Source organism: Danio rerio, chromosome 15 (genome assembly GCF_049306965.1).
Source record: "Danio rerio strain Tuebingen ecotype United States chromosome 15, GRCz12tu, whole genome shotgun sequence".
NCBI lineage: Eukaryota > Metazoa > Chordata > Actinopteri > Cypriniformes > Danionidae > Danio > Danio rerio.
The window spans coordinates 40,710,206-40,731,142 of record NC_133190.1 but is presented as its reverse complement, the minus strand read 5'-3'; the positions used below and the strand labels follow the sequence as shown (position 1 = coordinate 40,731,142).

At 35.6% G+C, this 20,937-nt stretch overlaps 2 protein-coding genes across 4 annotated transcripts; both read right to left on the bottom strand.

The window, feature by feature from the left end:
• Positions 1-762: 762 nt before the first annotated feature.
• On the bottom strand, positions 763-8,128 carry si:ch73-380l3.2. The gene is made up of 5 exons (NM_001361237.1): positions 8,021-8,128; positions 4,801-4,860; positions 3,866-4,252; positions 3,449-3,745; positions 763-1,487 (listed from the first exon to the last, which is right to left on the bottom strand). The coding sequence occupies exons 2-5, from the start codon at positions 4,838-4,840 to the stop codon at positions 1,411-1,413; spliced, it is 801 nt and encodes a 266-aa protein (NP_001348166.1). The 5' UTR covers positions 4,841-4,860; positions 8,021-8,128; the 3' UTR covers positions 763-1,410.
• Positions 8,129-8,631: 503 nt separating this feature from the next.
• LOC101883854 (uncharacterized) lies at positions 8,632-20,849 on the bottom strand. Of its 3 annotated transcripts, XM_068213641.2 has the most exons (20): positions 19,914-20,849; positions 19,646-19,703; positions 17,856-18,236; positions 16,605-16,892; positions 16,211-16,504; positions 15,571-15,942; positions 15,002-15,289; positions 14,621-14,914; positions 14,302-14,334; positions 13,819-14,160; positions 13,424-13,723; positions 13,223-13,334; positions 12,092-12,151; positions 11,972-11,998; positions 11,789-11,890; positions 11,660-11,686; positions 11,545-11,583; positions 9,702-9,770; positions 9,344-9,362; positions 8,632-9,232 (listed from the first exon to the last, which is right to left on the bottom strand). In XM_068213641.2, the coding sequence occupies exons 2-20, from the start codon at positions 19,677-19,679 to the stop codon at positions 9,221-9,223; spliced, it is 3,093 nt and encodes a 1,030-aa protein (XP_068069742.2). In that variant the 5' UTR covers positions 19,680-19,703; positions 19,914-20,849; the 3' UTR covers positions 8,632-9,220. The 3 variants fall into 3 exon arrangements, 1 of the variants encoding a protein (XP_068069742.2); XR_012391022.1 differs by lacking the exon at positions 13,223-13,334; XR_012391021.1 differs by lacking the exon at positions 13,223-13,334 and having other exon boundaries at positions 11,789-11,998.
• Between the last annotated feature and the right edge of the window lie 88 nt (positions 20,850-20,937).

Below are 20,937 nucleotides of genomic sequence, written 5' to 3'. Positions count from 1 at the left end.
CAGCAAGAAGGTCGCTGGTTCGATCCTCAGCTCAGTTGGCGTTTCTGTGTGGAGTTTGCATGTTCTCCCTGCGTTCGCATGGGTTTCCTCCGGGTGCTCTGGTTTCCCCCACAGTCCAAAGACATGCGGTACAGATGAATTGAGTAGGCTAAATTGTCTGTAGTGTATGAGTGTGTGTGTGGATGTTTCCCAGAGATGAGTTGCGGCTGGAAGGGCATCCGCTGTGTAAAAATGTGCTGTATAAGTTGGCGGTTCATTCCGCTGTGGCGACTCTGGATTAATAAAGGGACTAAGCCGACAAGAAAATGAATGAATTAATCACTAATTAAGATACAAGTACTCAGTTTAAAGTGCAATGTATCTAAATAAAAAAGATATATATATATATATATATATATATATATATATATATATATATATATATATATATATATATATATATATATATATATATATATATATAGAACACTGTGAAAGGGTCCTTGGTCTTTGAAACATAATTTTGAAAATAGTATAATTTCACAGGAGGGCTAATAATTTTGGCTTTAAAATATATATATATACAGTGGACATATTTTATAAGACTGTTATGACATGTTTAACGGTCATCAGCATCTTAAATCTTTAAAAGTTTTGAATATTTAGAAAAAAAAAATGTATACAAAGTATTGTAAAAAAATATTTGTTGTATTATCTTTAAATTTACCCAACTATGACAACTTCTGCAACTGAGAAACCTGGAAATGTGAAAAGGGTCTGTCAAAATGATTCGCCCTCCTGTGAATTGTTTTTTTATTTCAAATATTTCCTAAACAATTTAACAGAGAAATGAACTGTTCACAGTATTTCTTATATATATATATATATATATATATATATATATATATATATATATATATATATATATATATATATATATATATATATATTTCTTCTGTAGAAAGTCTTATTTGTTGCATTTCAATTTGTTTATAACCATTTTAAGGTCAAAATTATTAGCCGCTTAAGCATTTTTTTTCCCTGACTGTCTACAGAACAAACCATTGTTATACAATAACTTGCCTAATTACCTTAACCTGCCTAGTTAACCTAATTAACCCAGTTGAGCTTTTAAATTACATTTTAGGCTGAATTATAGTGTCTTGAAAAATATCCAGTAAAATATTATGTACTGTCATCATTGCAAGATAAAAGAAATGAGTTTTTAGAAATGAGTTATTAAAACTATTATGTTTAGAAATGTGTTTCTCTGTGTTATTTTTTTCTGTTAAACAAAAATAAAGGGGAAAAATATATAGGGGGACTATATTATTATTCAGGAGGGCTAATAGATCTGACTTCTATGGTTTAAACTATGATAGGCTGGCCATAAAATGAATCACAATATGTAACAGGAATGCATGCTCTATCTTAGCCTGATGTGAAGTCCACAGTCTTCATTTGGCAAGTTGAATTCTCTTCAGATATTTCATCATCATAACGTTCAGCTTTTATAAAAAAAAGAACAGAAACACATAAATTCACATTTGACAGACAATAACACATTTAAAAAAATAAAAATGTATTAGATCACCTACAAGACATGAACTCAAACACTTAGCAATATATGTCAATGATAATAAAATGCATTTTTTAAATGCATTCCGCGGTCAGGGTTAGACCAGATTTCTGCGGCGCGGGAATAAATTTCTGAATAAAGCGCGGGAGCGGTCTGTAACTGGTTTAATTTTGGACGGGAGCGGGCAGTCTAACAATATCGCTCCCGAGCGAGCGAGCACGCGTATGCATATGTGCGAATGAAACAGTGTGATGCTGCATTCAGCTTGCTTGTTGCTGTGTGTGTGTGTGTGTGTGTGTGTGTGTGTGTGTGTGTGTGTGCGAATGAGAGAGAGAGAGCTTTGTTCAGGCTAAAACCTGGCGGGAGCGGGATTCAAACTTTTGTCTCGCGGAGATCTCCACCCCATAATGACAATGTGAAAAAAGATTTTTTGAAATTGTTGCAAATTTATTACAAATGAAAAAGCTGAAAAATCACATGTACATAAGTATTCACAGCCTTTTCCTTGAAGCTCTAAATTGAGTTCAGGTACATTGTGTTTCCACTGATTATTCTTGAGATGTTTCAGCAGCTTAACTGGAGTTCACCTGTGGTAAATTCAGTTGATTGGACATGATTTGAAAAGGCATACACCTGTCTATATAAGGTCCCAGGGTTGACTGCGTGTCAAAGCACAAATCAAGCATGAAGACAAAGGAATTGTCTGTAGATCTTTGAGAAAGGATTGTCTTGAGGCACAAGGCTGGGGAAGGTTACAGAAAAAATTTTCAGCTGCTCTGAAAATTCCAATGAGCACAGTGGCCTCCATCATCCATAAGTGGAAGATGTTTGAAACCAGGACTCTTCCTAGAACTGGCCGGCCATCTAAGCTGAGTGATCAGGGCAAAAGGGCCTTAGTTAGGGAGGGGATCAATAACCCGATGTTCACTCTGAGCTCCAGCATTCTTCTGTGAAGAGAGAGAACCTTACAGAGGGACAACCATCTGTGCAGCAATCCACCAATCAGGTCTGTATGGTACAGTGGCCAGACAGAAGCCACTCCCATGCCTGGAATTTACCAAAAAATCATCTGAAGGACTCTTAGACCACAAGAAACAATATTCTCTGATCTGATGAGACTAAATTGAACTCTTCAGAGTAAATGGCGGGTGTTACGTTTGGAGGAAACCAGGCACCGCTCATTACCCTACAGTGAAGCATGGTGGCGGCAGCATCATGCTGTGGGGATGTTTTTCACCAGCAGGAACTGGTGGACTAGTCAGAATGAATGCAGCGATGTACAGAGACATCCTGAATGAAAACCTGCTTCAGAGTGCTCTTGACCTCAGACTAGGGAAAAGGTTCATCTTCCAACAAGACAATAACGCAAAACACACAACCAACATATCAATGGAGTGGCTTCACAACAACTCAGTTTATGTCCATGAGTGGCCCATCCAGAGCCCAGACCTAAATCCTATTGAACATCTCTGGAGAGATCTGAAAATGACTGTACACTGTCGCTTTCCATACAACCTGATAGAGCTTGAGAGGTACTGTAAAGAGGAATGCGCAAAAATTCCCAAAGACAGGTGTGCCAAGTTTGTGACATCATATTCAAAAAGACTTGAGGCTGTAATTGCTGCCAAAGATGCATCAACAAAGTATCGAGCAAAGACAGTGAATACTTGTGTATTTTTCAGCTTTTTTTATTTTTAATACATTTTAAATAATCTTTTTTTCATTTTTGTCATTATGGAGTATTGTGTGCAGAATTTTGAAGAAATAAATAAATTTAATCTATTTTGGAATAAGGCTATAGCATTAAAAAAAAATGTGGAAAAGGTAAAGCGCTATGAATACTTTCCAGACGCACTGTACATCAAATTCTAGAAATGTTTTATGCAATACCTTTAACAAAGACAGGGCGGCTGGCTTTCATTTCACCCTTGACATTCCCGTGGTACTTGACTGTGCATTCGATAGAGGTGTAATTGTCCTCCTTTGTTGGGGTGAAGGTCAGGAGAGACTCTGCTTCCCAGTTTCCATGACCCAAGTCATTGTAGCTTGAGATGATTTTTCCTGCGCGGTTCCAGCTAAAAGAGGGCTGGTAGGTTGGACAGGTGTGTCTGACAGAGCATTTGAAGATTGCAGGTTCGCCCTCAAGAACAGACGTCTCAGCCTCCAGCATAGGTTTTGGTGCTTCCTCTATATCCATATTCCCAATCACAAAACACATTTTTTTCCCTCTATTTTGTACTGTGTTATTTGTAAACAAGGCAAACAATTTAAACAAGGTTTTACAACAGATCTCACAAGCACACTTACCAATTGTTGTAATTGACACACAGTTATCCACAAAAGAGTACTTGTCTTTTGGAGCTGTTTCTAATTCCACCCTGAAGCAATACGGGCCATTGTCAGTGTTTTTCACTTCATCAATCTCCAAGGAGCAGTTGAAACTACCAAGTGAACCAATCAGTCTTGTACGACCTTTAAAATTGTCTTCAACCAGTGTCTTGTCTCCGTAAAAGATGATGTCATCCCATTTGTTCATCTTGTGCCATATGCCTCTAATACGATAAGAGGGCTGCTGCTGCTGATGAACAGGGTATGTGAAGTTACAGGGCAACACCACACAAGACGAGACCAGAGCCTTCATTTTATGCTCTACATCCACCTTCCAAACATCAGCAAGCACTACTGCACAAAGAACTGCAAAAAAAATAAATAAATCAGTGAAAACTTCTGCTCTTAAGTTTAAAGAACAATTCAACCAAAAATGAAGTTGCTGGTAATTTTCTCACGTTCAGGCCCAGATGTTGGTGACTTTTTTCTTTAGCAGAAAATTATTTTGTATAAGTCTCTTTTTTTTTCTGATATCCTGATCCATTATGATTCATAAACTTACAGGTACTTTGAGCGTTTAAAAATTGATTACAAATGATAATATTTTAATGATAATATTAGGCTTCTTAAACCAATCCATTCTTTGAATTCACAAGATGTCAATGTAATAAGTATTGCATATTTTTGTTAAGTCTTTTTTTTTTTTTACTAAAATCAGTTCAGATAAAAATCTAAATAATAATATTGTACTGAAATAAAGATAAGCACATTTTGGATGGCACATGCATGAGTAAATTAACAGCAACTCATAATTTCTTTGTGAATTATTATAAATATATATTTACAATTTAATAATATTTGTTAAAAATGACAAGTAAGAGTAACAAGTACATTACATTATATTAAAATCATACCGTGAAGACAAAAGAGAAAAACTCCTGTCCGTACACCCATGCTGCCCTGAACTCTAGAAACTGAAGAGGCAAAAAAACAAGTCAAATATGTATTTCTTTGCATATACAACAATCTTTGTTTAAATATTTGAAAATGCCGATACAGTGTTCATACATTAATCTGAAATTTAATGCCAAGTAAAATATTTCTACTTATTTTTATGCTTTGTCCCCAGCAAATTTTGGGGGCTCTTAAAAATATTATTAATGTGTTATTCTGACATGCAGTTTCAGTATTGTGCAATGTGATCATAGATTATTACAGTGTATGTTTTAAAAGTGCAAAAATATAATTTATTCATGCATGATGGTGATTTACACCTCACTTAGAAAAAATACACGAGCAAAGCCTAGTCATGTCAAAGACTGACAGTCAGATGCTTTCATATAGACGTTAAGACACTTCATTTTAAAAGTGTACATTAGAGGATAAATAATTTAAAATAAAAAAATTAACAACATTGTTAATTTGTTTATCACCATTTTCTAAATAACAAACAATTTATTTTACATTTATGCTATCAACATATTATTTTAGCAGAATAATCAGAAAAACAGTCTTTCCAAAATAATTCCACACTCTGACAATCAACAAATAAGTGACATTCTGTAAGGATTCCTCACTATTTTTACAAAAAATTTGGAAAGTAACACGTTGGTTGGGTATATTTTATGAAAATGTTTAAATGAATTTCTCTAACTTTATTTGAAATGCAAAATTTGTATTGTAGCAGACATGCTTTTCTCCAATTAACCTTTCACAATAAAAAAATTCCAATAACATTTCCCTCTTTGAATAACTCTATTTTTATCATTAAATGCTTGCCTTATGTCCTATGTATTTAAATCATTTTATTTTTGGCTTAGTCCCTTTATTAATGCGGGGTCGCCACAGCGGAATGAACCGCCAACTTATTCAGTACGTTTTTTTACAGAGTGTATGCACTTCCAGCCACAACCCATTCCTGGGAAACATCCACAAACCTCATTCACACTCATACTCTACGGACATTTTAGCCTACCCAATTCACCTGTACCGCATGTTTTTGGACTTTGGGAGAAACTGGAGCACCTGGAGGAAAGCCAAGCAAACACAAAATGCCAATTGACCCAGCTGAGGCTCGAACCAGCGACCTTCTTGCTGTGAGGTGAACATGCTACCCACTGTGCCACCGTGCAGCCTATTTTTAAGGGTCAAAACCGAAACTGTCTTGGTGTTTTGTTTGCTTTGTAATAGCAGTTCCAATTACATAAATATTTATATTTTGATCATAAATTGCTGTTTAAGGATAGAGATCCTGTGTGTTATATAGCCTACATCATTGTGGCATAAAAAATGAAGTGGGCTCTTACTGCCTTTTTCTGCGTTGTATGTATCATATTGTTAGAGGTATATTAACCATATACTGGAATCTTTTAGAAAATTTTTTTTTTGCTTTGCGTTACTGTGTGTTTTGGTTCTGTCGATGTAATTCGCAAATGATCCCTAAAATTGCATGCAAATGTCCGCCAAATATCAAGCCTAAAACCAACTTTACCGACCTGCTATAGACCATTTTGAGGGATGTAAACAACAACAATGGTTCTAACCTATTTCCTGTATTACATATATAATTTCCAATGCTTCCAAGAGTCCAAAATGTCCACATGTTATTACAGCTGTTTTAATGTTAAGATATGATTAAATTGCCTTTTGTTACAGTCAAAAAATAGTTTGACAACAAGAAGGAAATGTTCATGGACCAATGACATCGCCACATTGAAATAACGGTAAATGTGTGCTTCATGTCGAAAACGAAAGTGAAAGCATGCTGAAAAACTACAAAGCTGTTTATCCATGAAGAAAACTTACAGAATTTACCATCATATATTTTTTAATTATTTGTATTATGCCTGTTTTGTTCATTTATGCACTGACACCTCGAAAGAAAGACCAACATTAATCAGCTTTATAATCTGACTGCAGTATCAGTTCAGTTATTTATATGCATAATTCTAGTCAACGTTTTTTAATAGATTGACTTAATAGATATATTTTACAACCATTGACAAATGAAATTAGGTATGAGAAAGTTTTTAAAAAGTTTATGTTTGAGAAAGTCTCTGATTTTTGGTGACGATGTCTATGGGTGTCAAAATTTAAGTGCTTATAATGTCTTATAATGTCTACATTACTGTACGTTTTGGTTCTGGCGATGTAATTCGCTAAAGATCCCTATAGATATGCATCCCTAAGATGCATGCGAATGTCTGGCGAATATCAAACCTAAAACCAACTTTACCGACCTGCTATAGACCATTTTGAGGGATGTAAACGATAACAATAGTCCTAACCTATTTCCTGTATTACATTTTAATTTCCAATGCTTCCAAGTATCCAAAAATGTCCACATATAGATAAATAACGTTATGACAGCTGTTTAATGTTAAGATATGATTAAATTGCCTCTTGTTACAGTCATAAAATAGTTTGACAACAAGAAGGAAATGTTTTTGAACCAATGACATCTCCACATTGAAATAACGGTAAATGTGTGCTTCATGTCGAAAATGAAAGTGAAAGCATGCTGAAAAACTACAAAGCTGTTTATCCATGAAGAAAACTTACAGAAATTACTATCTGATATTTTTTTTCATATTTAAGCTTTTGTATTATGCCTGTTTTGTTCATTTCTGCACTGACACCTCGAAAAAAAGACCAACATTAATCACCTTTATGATCTGACTGCAGAATCTGTTCATCTGTTATTTCTGTAATGCATAATTCTAGCCAACATTTGTTTTTAAATAGATTGACTTAATAGATAGATTTTTACAAACATTTACAACTGAAAAGAGGCTATGTATGAGAAAGTTTTACATCTCTGACTTATATTTAGTGATGATGTCTGTGGGTGTCAAAATTTAAGTGGTCATAAAGTCTTTTTTCTCATCATCATAAATTAAAACTACAACATATGACCGCTGAGTGGAATCCGTGGGATAAAAAAAAAACTTAGAAACTCTGACCAATGAGACAATTTTTTTACTGTTTTGGTCCGTTTAGAAACTTTGCCGTGTGAAAGCAAACCGCACCAAGAACAAAAATATGCATTGTAACAATTTTAATTGTAACAACTTTTAATTTCGGAACAAATTCCAATCTATTTACAATTGTGAAAGCACCATTAAAGTGACTTACATTTTTCTTTGAAAAGTAGCTCCTTATATCCACGTCTTGCACAGTGAAGGAGGACTGGAAATCCCCTTGTTTTCCCACTTCCACTTCTTATCCGAAACTACAGCTGTTAGTACTTAACAGCAGAAAAAGGCACAGCCAATCACACTGTCCATATGTGTTTGGGGTAGTGAGGACCAGAGAAAAGAAGAGAAGGTGATTTAACCCTTTCTGCATGTCCTTTTATTCTATTTCATTTTAAAAGCGATTAAATTATTGGTAGAGACAATTCAGTAATTGGTGGATATTGGTGGGGACACATCACCTGCGTTCATGCTAATTCTACGCCCTAGCTCCCGTCATCAAATAGTCCTCGCTGCTGTCTTGTATATACACTATGTTTCTCAAGTTCAACCACGTTCCTGGAGGCCACTGACCAAAAATATAAAAAAAAAAAAGAATCTGCAATGAAAATCGACAACATTACCTGCAATATTTAAAAAGAAAAAAACAGTAAACTCACCTCACTCCCTGAACATAAACAAAGTATTAACACAATAGTGGCCCGCCATCTAGTGGCACAAATGTGTTTTTCCCCATTCCAAACTTGACTACAGGAAATAATTCAGACAAACTGACTGATTAACACAGATTTATTCAATGGTAACATAAATCCATATTCTCAAGATGGCTTGATTAAAAAAAAACAACACAATCTAATTTATACCAATGATTTAAAAAAGAAACTTGTGTACTGAAGACATATCAAGTGTTAAAGCATCTGACAACAATTGAAATAAAAAGCAGCCTGTTTTTTGCTTCCAGGTCAACAGTTTTATTTTTATATAAAAAATTCAAGTTTTGAATCTAAAAATCTAAGAGTTATTGTCAAATACAATGCAAATACAAAATGTAAATCATGTAGGAATGTAAAAAAATGTGAGATGATGATGACCAAGCATTCTAGGATGTTGAACGACAGAATAATATATCAAAATCGTTTGCGAAGCATAAAAGCTTGTTTACAACAGTGAATACAATTTACAGCCTCAAAAATATTTTAGTTTAGTTAGTTTTTAAAATTAAACATTTACTACAGTATAAAACTAAAAAAAATCTGAATCAATTCTGCTTCATTTATGATGAACGATATGATATTGACAGCATCTATCTGTTGGAGCACAAACTTAACTCTGATGTAATTGCCTTGCTCCAATCAGCATTTCAATAATAACCCTTAAATAAAAAAGAGACACAGTGGACAGTCATACTTTAGATCTTTTCTGGAAGCAAGAAAATGTACTGTAAGAACAAGTTATAGAGATATAAGTGTATAAATATACTCACATGACAGGATTTTGGCACACTGGGGTGCAGGGGAAAATAGAAAAAAATGTTTTATTAAAAAAATCCTCCATACAGTTTTTTTTTTATAAAAAAAAAATCTTGAATCATATTCTATAAAGAACAAATAGTGCCCTTCTGAATTATGTACATTATTACTGCAAGAAACATTTTACTTGGTACACGTGCAGCGATCAAAACACAGCTTACAAAATGTCTACAAATTATTTTAAGAATATTATTATTGATTAATAATATTTATTGTGACACACTGCATTCAATAGTATTTATTTGTGCCGTGCAGCATAAATATTATGAATTTATAACTACGACTCAAATGTACTTGCTGGTTCAAATGTACCTCATTGGTGACGGCATATGAGGTTTGGAGAAATGCTTGTTTCCAGACACTGTACATGTGTTGTTTGCCCTGTGAAAAGAGAAGGTTCATATATATGCCAGGCTTGGAAATTTAGAATAAAACTTCTAATAAAAATAACAATTCAAAAACGTATTTATTTATTTATTTGTTTATTTAAAGGGCACCTATGATGAAAATCTTTTTTGTAAGGTATTCAGACAGAACGGTATGAAGGTATAGTGTGTCCACAGTCATATTAGGGAGATATAAAGACAATAAGGCCCGATCCCAAGTCTACCCCTTAGCCCTTCTCCTTACCCCTACCCCTCATTTTGCACGTTTCCATGAAGGGGGTAGGGGTGTCCCAATTCTCTTTAGCCTGAAGGCGTAGGAATAAGGGGAAGAGGAAGATAGACCTTCGAATGGAGATCTTTCAGAACCACATTTGAAACCAAGGGGTAAGAAAATTTCCCTGAATACACCAGCCACAACGGCAGCATGGCTTCTCACGGAAGTATCCACAAATTAGTATTTTTTTGTCATTGTTATGAATTTTTACAACAAACAAACATATGTTTTTATATATTCATAACTGCGTTCATGTTTTAACGTCATGCTTTAAAAAATCGTATTGCCACATTAGATCAATATGATAACATAATATATGCCTTTAGTGAAGATAAATAGAAAAAAAATAAAACAAGTGGAATAACTACAGCATTCGCTATCGTCTGATTTTACATGAAACATGACATCACAATGACATATGATGACGTGTGCAGGTGCTGTATTGGTGTCCCCTTTCTTAGGGGTAAATTTTGAAGCCCTTCCCCTTTACACTTGGGTTTAAAGGCAAAGGGTAAGGGGTAGGGGTACAAAAATAGAATTGGGATTGGGCCTAAGTCTCTTTTTTAATTTCCTGACGTTAAAATAGGATCCAAATTCTTCCCATTTTGAGGCTCACCGCAACATGACGTAGGAGTGTGGTTTCCCTGCCCACCAAGTTGATTGACAGCCGAGTATTAACATGTCTCCATAGTAACACGTAAATCATATCAATAAGACAGGACGGGCTCAAAGCAACTGGGATTAAAAGATCTGTTCAGCTCTCTGTGATCATCAATCATCATCAAATGTGATCAACGAGTTTTACAAGTTTGAAACGTTTTTAAATCTGCATGTTTGTAATACAGATAGTATATCTATCAAACTATCAAAAATCAAGCAAACTTTATAATGTCATTGTGTGCTTTAAAAAGGCTTAAAATAACGGCACAACAAATACATCAAATAATCGTTGTGAAAGTTCTTACCGTAGTAAGGGAGATCTGCTATTCATTTTAGTCTGTCACTGAGCTGTTTGACTACATGAAGGCTATGGCTGTGACACTATGGCACAGGCAACAAAAACAGCTACAATGTCCAAACAGCTCACATTTCCCAGATTAAAAAAATCATAATAAATAATCTGATGGACGTTTTGAGCTGAAACTTCACAGACACATTCTGGAGACACAAAAGATTTATTTATATATATATATATATATATATATATATATATATATATATATATATATATATATATATATATATATATATATATATATACATACAGTATATAAAGGATAAAACTGGTGCCCTTTAAATGCTTATATATAATGTATATCCCTAATGGGAAAAGAGAGCTATTTTAATTGACTGATTGAGGGAGTTATGTCTTTGTTGTTGTTGTTATTAAATAAATGTAAGGCTCCCTATCTTACATAAATAAGAATAAATAAAGTATTTATTATGTAACAATAATTATATAATAAAGAATTAAAAAAAAGAATAAAATACTCACTTGTACTCCACTCTCAGATCAGTTGTGGGTGGTTGGCGTCTATAATGAAAGTGCAAAAAAAGTTGTGGCTTTTATTATTTAATAATGAACCATGTAACACAAAAATACTGATTACCTCGAAAATCGGCTCCAGATACTCCTTCTGTTAAGAGAAGTGACATTCAAATATTCATGCATTATTTAAAAAGCACACAAAAAAATTGTAAGGGATATTTGTAAAACCATAAATAGATTTTTATCTTGCCTTTGATCAGGCTTTGGTGGTCTTTCAGGAGCATTTTGCTTGATTTGATTCCTGTTTCCTCTGTTAGTCCAAGCTGCTCTTTCATCAGGCATGTTAAAACGACTGGGGAAGAATTTGAAAGTTTAACCCGCAGCACCAAATACAAACATGAAAGCATAAATGCCATATAGAAAGCTCTACGACCTCGAGAATCTGTTCCACATTGATCTCCTATGCAAGAGAGTTAAGAGGGTTAAGATTGCTGCGTAATTGCAAGTGAAATTTGTAGTAATGAGTGAAATTTGATTAATAAGTCATACACACCTGTGTTCATATTGTGGTTGTGACCCTTGCATATCACGATAAGGCTGTCTACAATCAGAACTGACAATGCAAAAGTGAGAAATTAGAATGGTGGTAAATTAGTGAGCAGCAGCAAGTACATTGAACTTAATGCAATACTGCAGACTATATGTACATCTGACAGCAATATGCCTTAATATATCCAAAGACATACTTTAATCACAAAGCAAACATTTCAGGACTTTAGGCTTTAAGACTTTCAAAGGTTACAAGTTAAAAGTTATTATAAAATCCACACTGTAAAAAAATATCTGTTAATTAACAGTTTTCCGTATTTTGTGCTTATTTATGGTTGTGAATTGCATTATGGGATGTTGATATTGATCTTTTGATGTTGAAAATTCAATTTCACTGTACTGTACTAACAAAGTGACTTCTTGACATTGTAGTATTTCAAAATAGTTTAAACTTCTCACACGGCGACAAGCAGGGGAGTTCTCCAAACCTACCTGAGCTTGAACTCCCCTGCTTGTCGCCATGTGAGAATAATAAACTAAGGTTGTCTTGGGTGATACTTTGGTTTAGTCGATTGCTATGGTGTATGTTTTTGGACGGTGGGAGAAAACCGGGGAACTTAGGGGAAACCCATGCGAACACAGGGAGAACATGGAAACACAGAAACAACAATGAGCCCGATAGGAGGTTGGACCAAAGGTGTTCTTGCTGTGAGGCAACAGTGCTAGCCACTGGGCCACCGTGTCACCCTATCAGATAAAAAGGGGTGGGAAGTAGGAGTGGAAGAGGGGAAAGCTTCAAGACTCTGGTTATTTATAATGCTGGCATAATTATCTAATAGGGCAGATTACAGAGCTAATGAGGTGCCAGCCATGTTGATCATAAGCATGTGGTCTTCTCGAAATTAGTTTATAAATAAACCGCACTTATTAGCATCAATTTGACAACAACAGCACTCATGTGCATCACATATGCGCATTTCGGTGAACTTGCCTTCATCAGGATCACCCATGGACTGATGATTTTTAAAAAAATATTATGTTTGCATAAAGCTCTGCTCAGAATGGAGATGACACACACACAAAAATGGTTTCAATTACAGAGACTCTGAAGGATGTGAATAAGCCATACAGTCACCTGTGTTGTCTCTTGGATATGAAGACTACAGCGAGCACAAAAATGAGGATGAAAACCAACGAGGGAGCAATGGCGTAAAGCACTATTATCTTTGATTTAATCCCTCGAACTCCTAGAACAATATTGTTAGTGTATTATGATGAATGATAAATGTAATTAATCTATTTAACCACACAGACCAATACATAGGCCTTTACTTACTCTTAACACTCAGGGGGGCAGAACTGTTGCTCTGTGTTTTACCACCCCAAAATTTGGCGTTGCAGACAATTTTATCTTCCTCTTCATATCCGGTGGGAATAAAGTTCACAGTGGACACTGTTTCCCAGACCCCTTCGTCCATGGGATTGTGGCTGATAGTTTCTCGAACAGTTGGCACACTCCATATGATTTCAGGAGGGTGAGAGGAGCATGTGTGTTTGACTGAACATTTAACAGTGACTGCTGTCCCGGGTTCGATGTCATTAGGGAGGGGTGATATCACTGGTGTGTCCGGCGTTTCTTCAAGACACAATAAAGACATTAAATCAGTTTTGTAAAGACTTGCATTAAATACATTAGAAACTGAACATTAGTGAGTGATCATATTTCCTCACTTCGCATTATGATGAACACACAGCTGTTGTTGAAGCTGTATTTCTCTTTTTCTTTTTCAGCTTGAAAGCAAAACGGCCCGTTGTCATGAGTTCGTACATCGTCCATCTCCAGAGTACAGTTCTGCTCATCCGGGTCTCCGAGGAGTTTTGTGCGGCCTTTGAAGTTGTCCAAGACGTCCACCGGGTCAGTGTGATACATGTAGCCACCCTTTTTGTTGACCCAACGAACACGAAGTCGAGTGAGATGTTCATCTTCAGCAGTGAAACTGCACGGTATCACAACACAGGAACGAGGAAGAGCAGTGATCTTGGGTATCACGTCTGCCATGTATTGGAAGTAAGCTAAAATTACAAATGACACAATATAATGGATTAATCAACCTTATGACATGACATTTGGCTAATAATTACATTCATTTATATCCAAAAGGTGGAGAAGTGCAGAGAAAAACGACCATGACAACATTGAAAAAATGCACATACTTTCATTCAGGATTGGATCCGGTTTTTGATACTCTGTAGGAGAAACAAAATGTTTTTGACAGCATGAGGGAAGTGAAGCTTTTGGCTTTCATATTTATTGGAGGGATAACGATTGTATAATTATGTTGTTACCACAAATGCCATTGTTAAACTAAAGTATGGTTAAGTGTAGTAAAACTATGGCTAATTTTGTAGGGTGTAATATAATTTTTTACCATACTAATTCATATCTTTTAGGAGTAAATAATGCCCAAAATGTCACAGATTTGTGCTTTTATCCTGAATATAAGCCAAAGCATGCCACTAACAAATAACTCACCTTTTACACGTAAAACAACAGATTCTTCACTGTTTCCTCCAGACATTTGTACAGTGCACGTCAGCTCCTTCCCATTGTCTTCTTTCGCACCCAGGAAGGTTATATTGGAATAGGTGATTCGATCTAAACCTGAAAGTGTTTTTCTCCCCTCTGAGACCTGCATGTTCTCGTAGTTCCATGTGATGGTTGGATTCTCCATCTGACAGGAATGGTAGACGGTACAGTTGAAGATCTGTTCAACGCCCTCAGTGACATCTGCTATTGCAGGCTCAATCGTTATTTTTTGATGAACACCTGAAAGTGAAATGACACCTAGTCAACATGGCTTACAAACATTATAGCTAATAGAACATGCAGCTGTTCATACTTGTTAACACTCACATTTGGCAGTTTTGGTCATTGTAGCTGTCACTTTTACACCACCATGATATGTTACTGAGCACTCAATGCTTGAGCTTTCTGCCTTTACCACAGCTTTTCGTGTCAGAGTGATTTTCCACTGGCCATCTTTAAAGGACTCATGCTTTATTTCATCAGATCCTTCAACACCGTTCAGAGTGATATTTGGTTTGCTATGTGGACACGTGTGGAAAGCTGAACATGCTACCGTAATATTGTCGCCCATCCTTTCACCTCCAGAAATATCCATATTGGGTTGCTGTGGACTTTCTAATGACAAAAAGGTAAAAATAAAAGTTAAAAACTTTCAAATGTGTGTTTTATTTTCTCAAAACGTTACAAATATTTTTTCTATCACATTATTTTGATAATGCAAAGATATGTAAAAATAAATATACATTTAGGGCAAAATATTATTTAAAATAAATTTAAAACAACTTCAGAGAAGCATTATATTAAGTGTGATGTTATTATCAATACAATCTTTTCCTGCAGTTGCACATGTACAGACGTTAGAGTGAAAGAGTATTATTCTAATATTATTTACATACCGTCTATAAGGATTGTAGAGGTGATATCATCATGTTCGTATTTTGTCCACGCATCATTTTCAGGGTCAATCCTTGTGTATAATTTCTCATTATCGTGGGACTGTTCCAGTTTTCTGATCAGGAGACTACAATTCGAGTTTCCATACAAATCAGTTTTTCCTCTGAACTTTGCAATGACATTATTTGTATCCAAAGAATCATAAACTAAAGGATGCCCACTAGAAGACCGCTGATACCACACGACTCGTGGGTTTTTGGGTGGGTTTGATGTGTAGCTGAAAGAACATGGAATCACCAGACAGGAACCTTTGAGGCCGTGAATGTCTTGCGGGATTTTCACTTCCCATCCTAAAGCATCAAACAGCAGAACACCTGTGGGATAAACAATGGAAAATATGAATGGCCTAGTGAATAATTAAAGTAAAAAAATAAAAGAAAACTTATGAAAAATTTTCTGCTTGTTATTTAAAACAAATTGAAAATCGATGTTAAATAAAACATTTTGTATTTGATAAGCGCATTGGTTTTTAAGGTCATATAATGCTTCAACCAAAATGTCACATTTTTAAAAGTGAATACTGGAAATGCTTAAATATAGAGAGATCACACACATCAGACAAGATTCTAACAAATTACTCACGCTGTACTCGTATAATGACAGAAGCTTTAGTGCTTCCTCCAGAAAACCTTGCAGTGCAAATCAGTCTGTTTCCATGGTCTTTGATGGTACCAACAAAGGTTATTTTGGAATAGGTGGCCCGATTTAAACCAGAAAGTGTTTTTATCCCCTCTGAGATCTGCATGTCCCTGTAGTTCCATGTGATGGTTGGTTTCTCATTCTGACAGGAATGGTAGACGGTGCAGGTGAAGATCTGCTGGACGTGCTCAGTGACATCTCCAATTGCAGGCTCAATCGTTATTTTTTGATGAACACCTGAAAGTGAAATGAAATCTTGAAACTGGTTAATTTGCAACATTTAAAGTGAGCGTGCAAATAATAGTGCACAGAACAGATCATATTTGTTTACACTCACATTTGGCACTTTTGTACTTTGAAGAACTTGCTGTTCTGTCCCCATAATATGTTACTGAACACTGAAAATTGAGGCTTTCTGTCTTTACAACACCTCTGCGTGTCAGAGAGGTTTTCCACAAGCCATTTCCTTTATGTTCATCATTTGTTTGATCATCTCCATTTATGCCGTTCAGAGAGATTGCTGGTTTTCTGTATGGACACGTGTGGAAGGTCGAACATATTACTGTGACGGATTCACCCATTGTGTCACCTCCATGAATTTCAATGCTGGGCTGCTTTGGATCTTCTGTAATTCACAGAAATATGAAATATTCGTATTAGTATATCATCTCTTCTGAGATCACCTGAACCCTTGTGAATAAAACTAGAACCTCCTCATGTAAATGTCTAGTAAATCAAGTAATTTTGCTTTGAAATAAACAGTAATCCCCAAATATACACTTTAAAATAATGAAATTGCATTGCTAACCAACTTTTTACTCCATAGCCCAGATCAGTTTTCATGGATGTATGACATCAGAATAATGTAATGTAATGTGTATTTATATAGCACATTTATTGTGTATGGCCATACACCTAAAATGCTTCACAATTATGAGAGGGATCTCTTCACACCACCACCAGCGTGCAGCATCCACTTGGATGATGCGACGGCTGCCACAGGACAATGGCGCCAGTACGCTCACCACACACCAGCTATTGGTGGAGTGGCATGACAGTGATAGAGCCAATTCAGTGGATGGGGATGATCGAGAGGCCATAATCGTAAGGGCCGGTAGAGGGACTTTGGCCAGGACACCCGGGTTACACCCCTGCTCTTTACAAGAAGTGCCATGGTATTTTTAATGACCACAGAGAGTCAGGACCTCGGTTTAACGTCTCATCCAAAAGACGGCACCCAGTATAGTGTCCCCTTGACTTTTTTTTCTGGGGCATTAGGACTCGCACAGACCATAGGTTGAGCTCCCCCTGCTGGCCTCACTAACACCACTTCCAACAGCAACCTAGTTTTCCCAAGTGGTCTCCCATCCAGGCACTGACCAGGCTCAGTCCTGCTTGGCTTCAGTGAATAACCACAAGAGAAGTTCATCAAACTAAAATGAAATGTACAACCAATTTCAGTCTCTAATTTGAACATTAATCTTTTAGAGTTTTTGTGAAAACTGTGACTATTTTAAATCATGATATAATATTTTACTGTAGTTGAATAATCACAGGTGTTGTCCAGTACACAGCAATATTTACATACCATCAACATAGATTGTAGATGTGACATCATAAAATGCATAAGTGCTCTTTCCAACATTTTCAGGGTCGATCCATGCATATATTTTTTCTCCATGGTGAGAGCGAGCCACTTTAGAAATCAGCAGAGTGCAATCCCAATGGGGTTTTCTATATAAATCTGTTTTTCCTCTGAACTTGTCAATAACATCATTTGGATACCATTGATCACAGACCAAAGGATAACCTTTAGAGACCCACTGATACCACACAACTCTACGTGGGTTTGGGGCTGGGTATGATGTGTAGCTGAAAGAACATGGAATCACCAGACAGGAACCGCGAAGACCACGAATGTTTCTTGGCACTGTCACATCCCATCCGAGAGCACCATACAGTAGAACACCTGAGGGACAAAAGATGGAGAACATGTAATATGCTTCAGGTAGTGAAAGTAATTGAAGGTCTACATTAGACAACTAAAAGTCACTGCTGTTCCTAAAGTTACTTTTATTTTTCTTATAATCTTTGCCTTGCAGTCATTCAAGAAGGCTGGTATTTGATATGATAACATAAAGTCAGTAAACTACACACAATGAATTTGCATGGACTGTTTGGGTGAAGGTGAACTTGATCATTGTAGCGTGTCGCTTTATACAGTGCATTGAAAAGCAGCAGACTTGAAATGTGTGACACTCGTGGTTAAGTTACCCAATAAAATTTAGATTAAAATCAGGCCAAAAAGAATGACGTACTGTATATGGAAATGTATGTCATTTTGATTTGCTTCTTCATTTGATTTACCAAATATACAGATTTGATAGACCTGTCATTGATATTCTAAAAATGATTAGAGAGCACTTTATTTTAGCTGCATGGGTCTATAAATACAGTAGTCAACATTTGAAGTGGATCAAAACCTTTCTCAGCATTATTCTACAAATATTAGATAACAGGCATACTAGTCTTAGGACGAAAAAACAAACATTTTTGATTCACTTCAAATGTTGACTACTGTGCACACACGCACACACACACACACACACACACACACAATTAATTATTAGTCTTTGTGTGAAATTTTATTTATTTATTTAAAAAAAAATTTACACAGATGACAATAAATCGTGCTGTTTAACAGAGATAAGATCACACATTTTATCTCTTTTATCGAGTTTTATTAACTAATTTCTAATAACTAATTACAAATTATTGTGTGGGCTGTTTTGAAGTTCAGTTTAAAAAGCAATTTAAAAGCTTAACTAGATTATTTAGACAGGTTCAGTTAATCAGGCAGGGGAAAAGCAGTGTTTATTCTGTGGCCAATCTAATAAAAAAGGGTCTGATCTGAACTGCTTTTATTCCAGCCAAAAACTAAAATATTCCAGTCAAACAAAATATTCCAGAAAATATTCCAGCCAACTTGGAAAATGTTTTTAAAAGAATAAGAATTTTACAGAAGGGCTATTAATTTTATTAACTTTACATATTTTAGAGATTGAACTAACTACAGCTTTCACAGTTCTGGTATAGATTTCGGTACAGTTAAGGAAAAGAGATGCAAAACTTAAAAATTTTTATCATTTATTATTGTTATTATTATAAGCATTTGTCTACATCAAAAGCTTAAAGTAAATATAGAACACAGACAAATTTTTTATTTTTTTTAAATAGAATTTTTTTTTGTGCAGCTTTAGTAGATACTAAACTCTAGAAATTTAGCCACAGACTTTATAGAGTATGTATGCTATATACTGAACACATACAATAGTTGCATCTACTACTGTATATAAAGAATAAAAACACATTCCATACCTTGAAAAAGCAAATGAATAATCAGAGGCCTCATGATGTTCCCAGGTTTAACCTTAAACTAAATAAAAACAAAGTTATTTTACACTTTCAAAAATAAAATTTGACAATCATTTTTCAGCAAATGGCACTGAAGGGCGGTCTAGTAGCACACAGCCCACATGTTTTAAATTGCTATTATCAGTCTTGTTGTTCAATTAAAAAAAGGAGGCTAAAACATCCCAAAAATCAAAACTGAATTAAATGTAATATTTGTTTTAGTAATTCTTACCTTTCTAATGTGCTCTCATATGCAAGCTGACTGGATGAGAAATACAAAAAACACACATATACTGCAAACTGCTGTCATGAGAAAAAATCTAAAAATCTGTTTGTCCTGTAAGAGGAAGTGTGAAACGGACTCTCTCTTTTTTAACCAAACCTAGAATGTTCATCCAAGTGTGATTTTCTTTGCTTCAGTAAAGTTTACAACCACAGCACCTCTTTATGTGGTAAACGTGTTAAGCTCTAGAATGTACAGTACATTACTTGTTAGACATTAAAAGTGGTTTAATTAATTAGCTCAGGAAAAGTTGTACTAAAACTAAGTCTGACATCCACTGCAGCCATCTTTTAGAGTAAAATAGCTGAAGATACTTGAAAAGTTGCAAGTTGCCAATTTTGCTGTAAGTATGTTGTTCGTTATGAATAGGCATGACAACAGAAGAGAAGTTGAAAACACAACTGTATTTGAAAGGACGGTCCAACATTCAGTTGTAAAAATACAAGTAAAAATATAAGCAGACTGGTAATCCAAGAGCATAGTCCAATAAACAGGTGAAGGTCAGGGCAGATATCAAGCTCTCAATAGTTCACAAAAAGTCCAAAACACAGTAGAGAGTAAAGTAGTAAAAAACAGAACAGAGACATGTGGAGTAATGAACACAGCAGTGAAATTGGACTGAGCAAAGACTGGGTGAGTTAGTGGTGCTTATATGATAGTCAGTAATCGTGTGCAGGTGTCAGTATAATCTAAATACATATCATGCATTTCAGGTGTGAATATGTAATCAGGGCAAAAAATTGTGGGAGGTGTAGTCTGGGCGAACGGCTAGTGAATCTTGTGGGCACTCCAGCTGATAAACGTAACGTAGGCACTGCTATTGAAATAGCTTATTTCTAAAGTGTCAGTTTGTGTGTGTGTGTGTGTGTGTGTGTGTGTGTGTGTGTGTGTGTGTGCCTCGCCATAGTCCTTAATGCACCACAGCTGCACCCTCGTCACTGCCGATCAATCACAGCTGCAAGCCCTTAAAAGG

Coding starts and splice junctions, on each gene's coding strand:
- si:ch73-380l3.2 (NM_001361237.1), bottom strand. CDS start 4,840: ATGGGTGTACGGACAGGAGTTTTTCTCTTTTGTCTTCACG. Junction 3,746..3,865: donor TGTGTCAATTACAACAATTG/GTAAGTGTGCTT, acceptor ATATGGATATAG/AGGAAGCACCAAAACCTATG. Junction 1,488..3,448: donor CCGCCCTGTCTTTGTTAAAG/GTATTGCATAAA, acceptor TTTTTATAAAAG/CTGAACGTTATGATGATGAA.
- LOC101883854 (XM_068213641.2), bottom strand. CDS start 19,679: ATGAGGCCTCTGATTATTCATTTGCTTTTTCAAG. Junction 13,724..13,818: donor TGTGTTCATCATAATGCGAA/GTGAGGAAATAT, acceptor TGTGTCTTGAAG/AAACGCCGGACACACCAGTG. Junction 13,335..13,423: donor TGCCCCCCTGAGTGTTAAGA/GTAAGTAAAGGC, acceptor ATATTGTTCTAG/GAGTTCGAGGGATTAAATCA.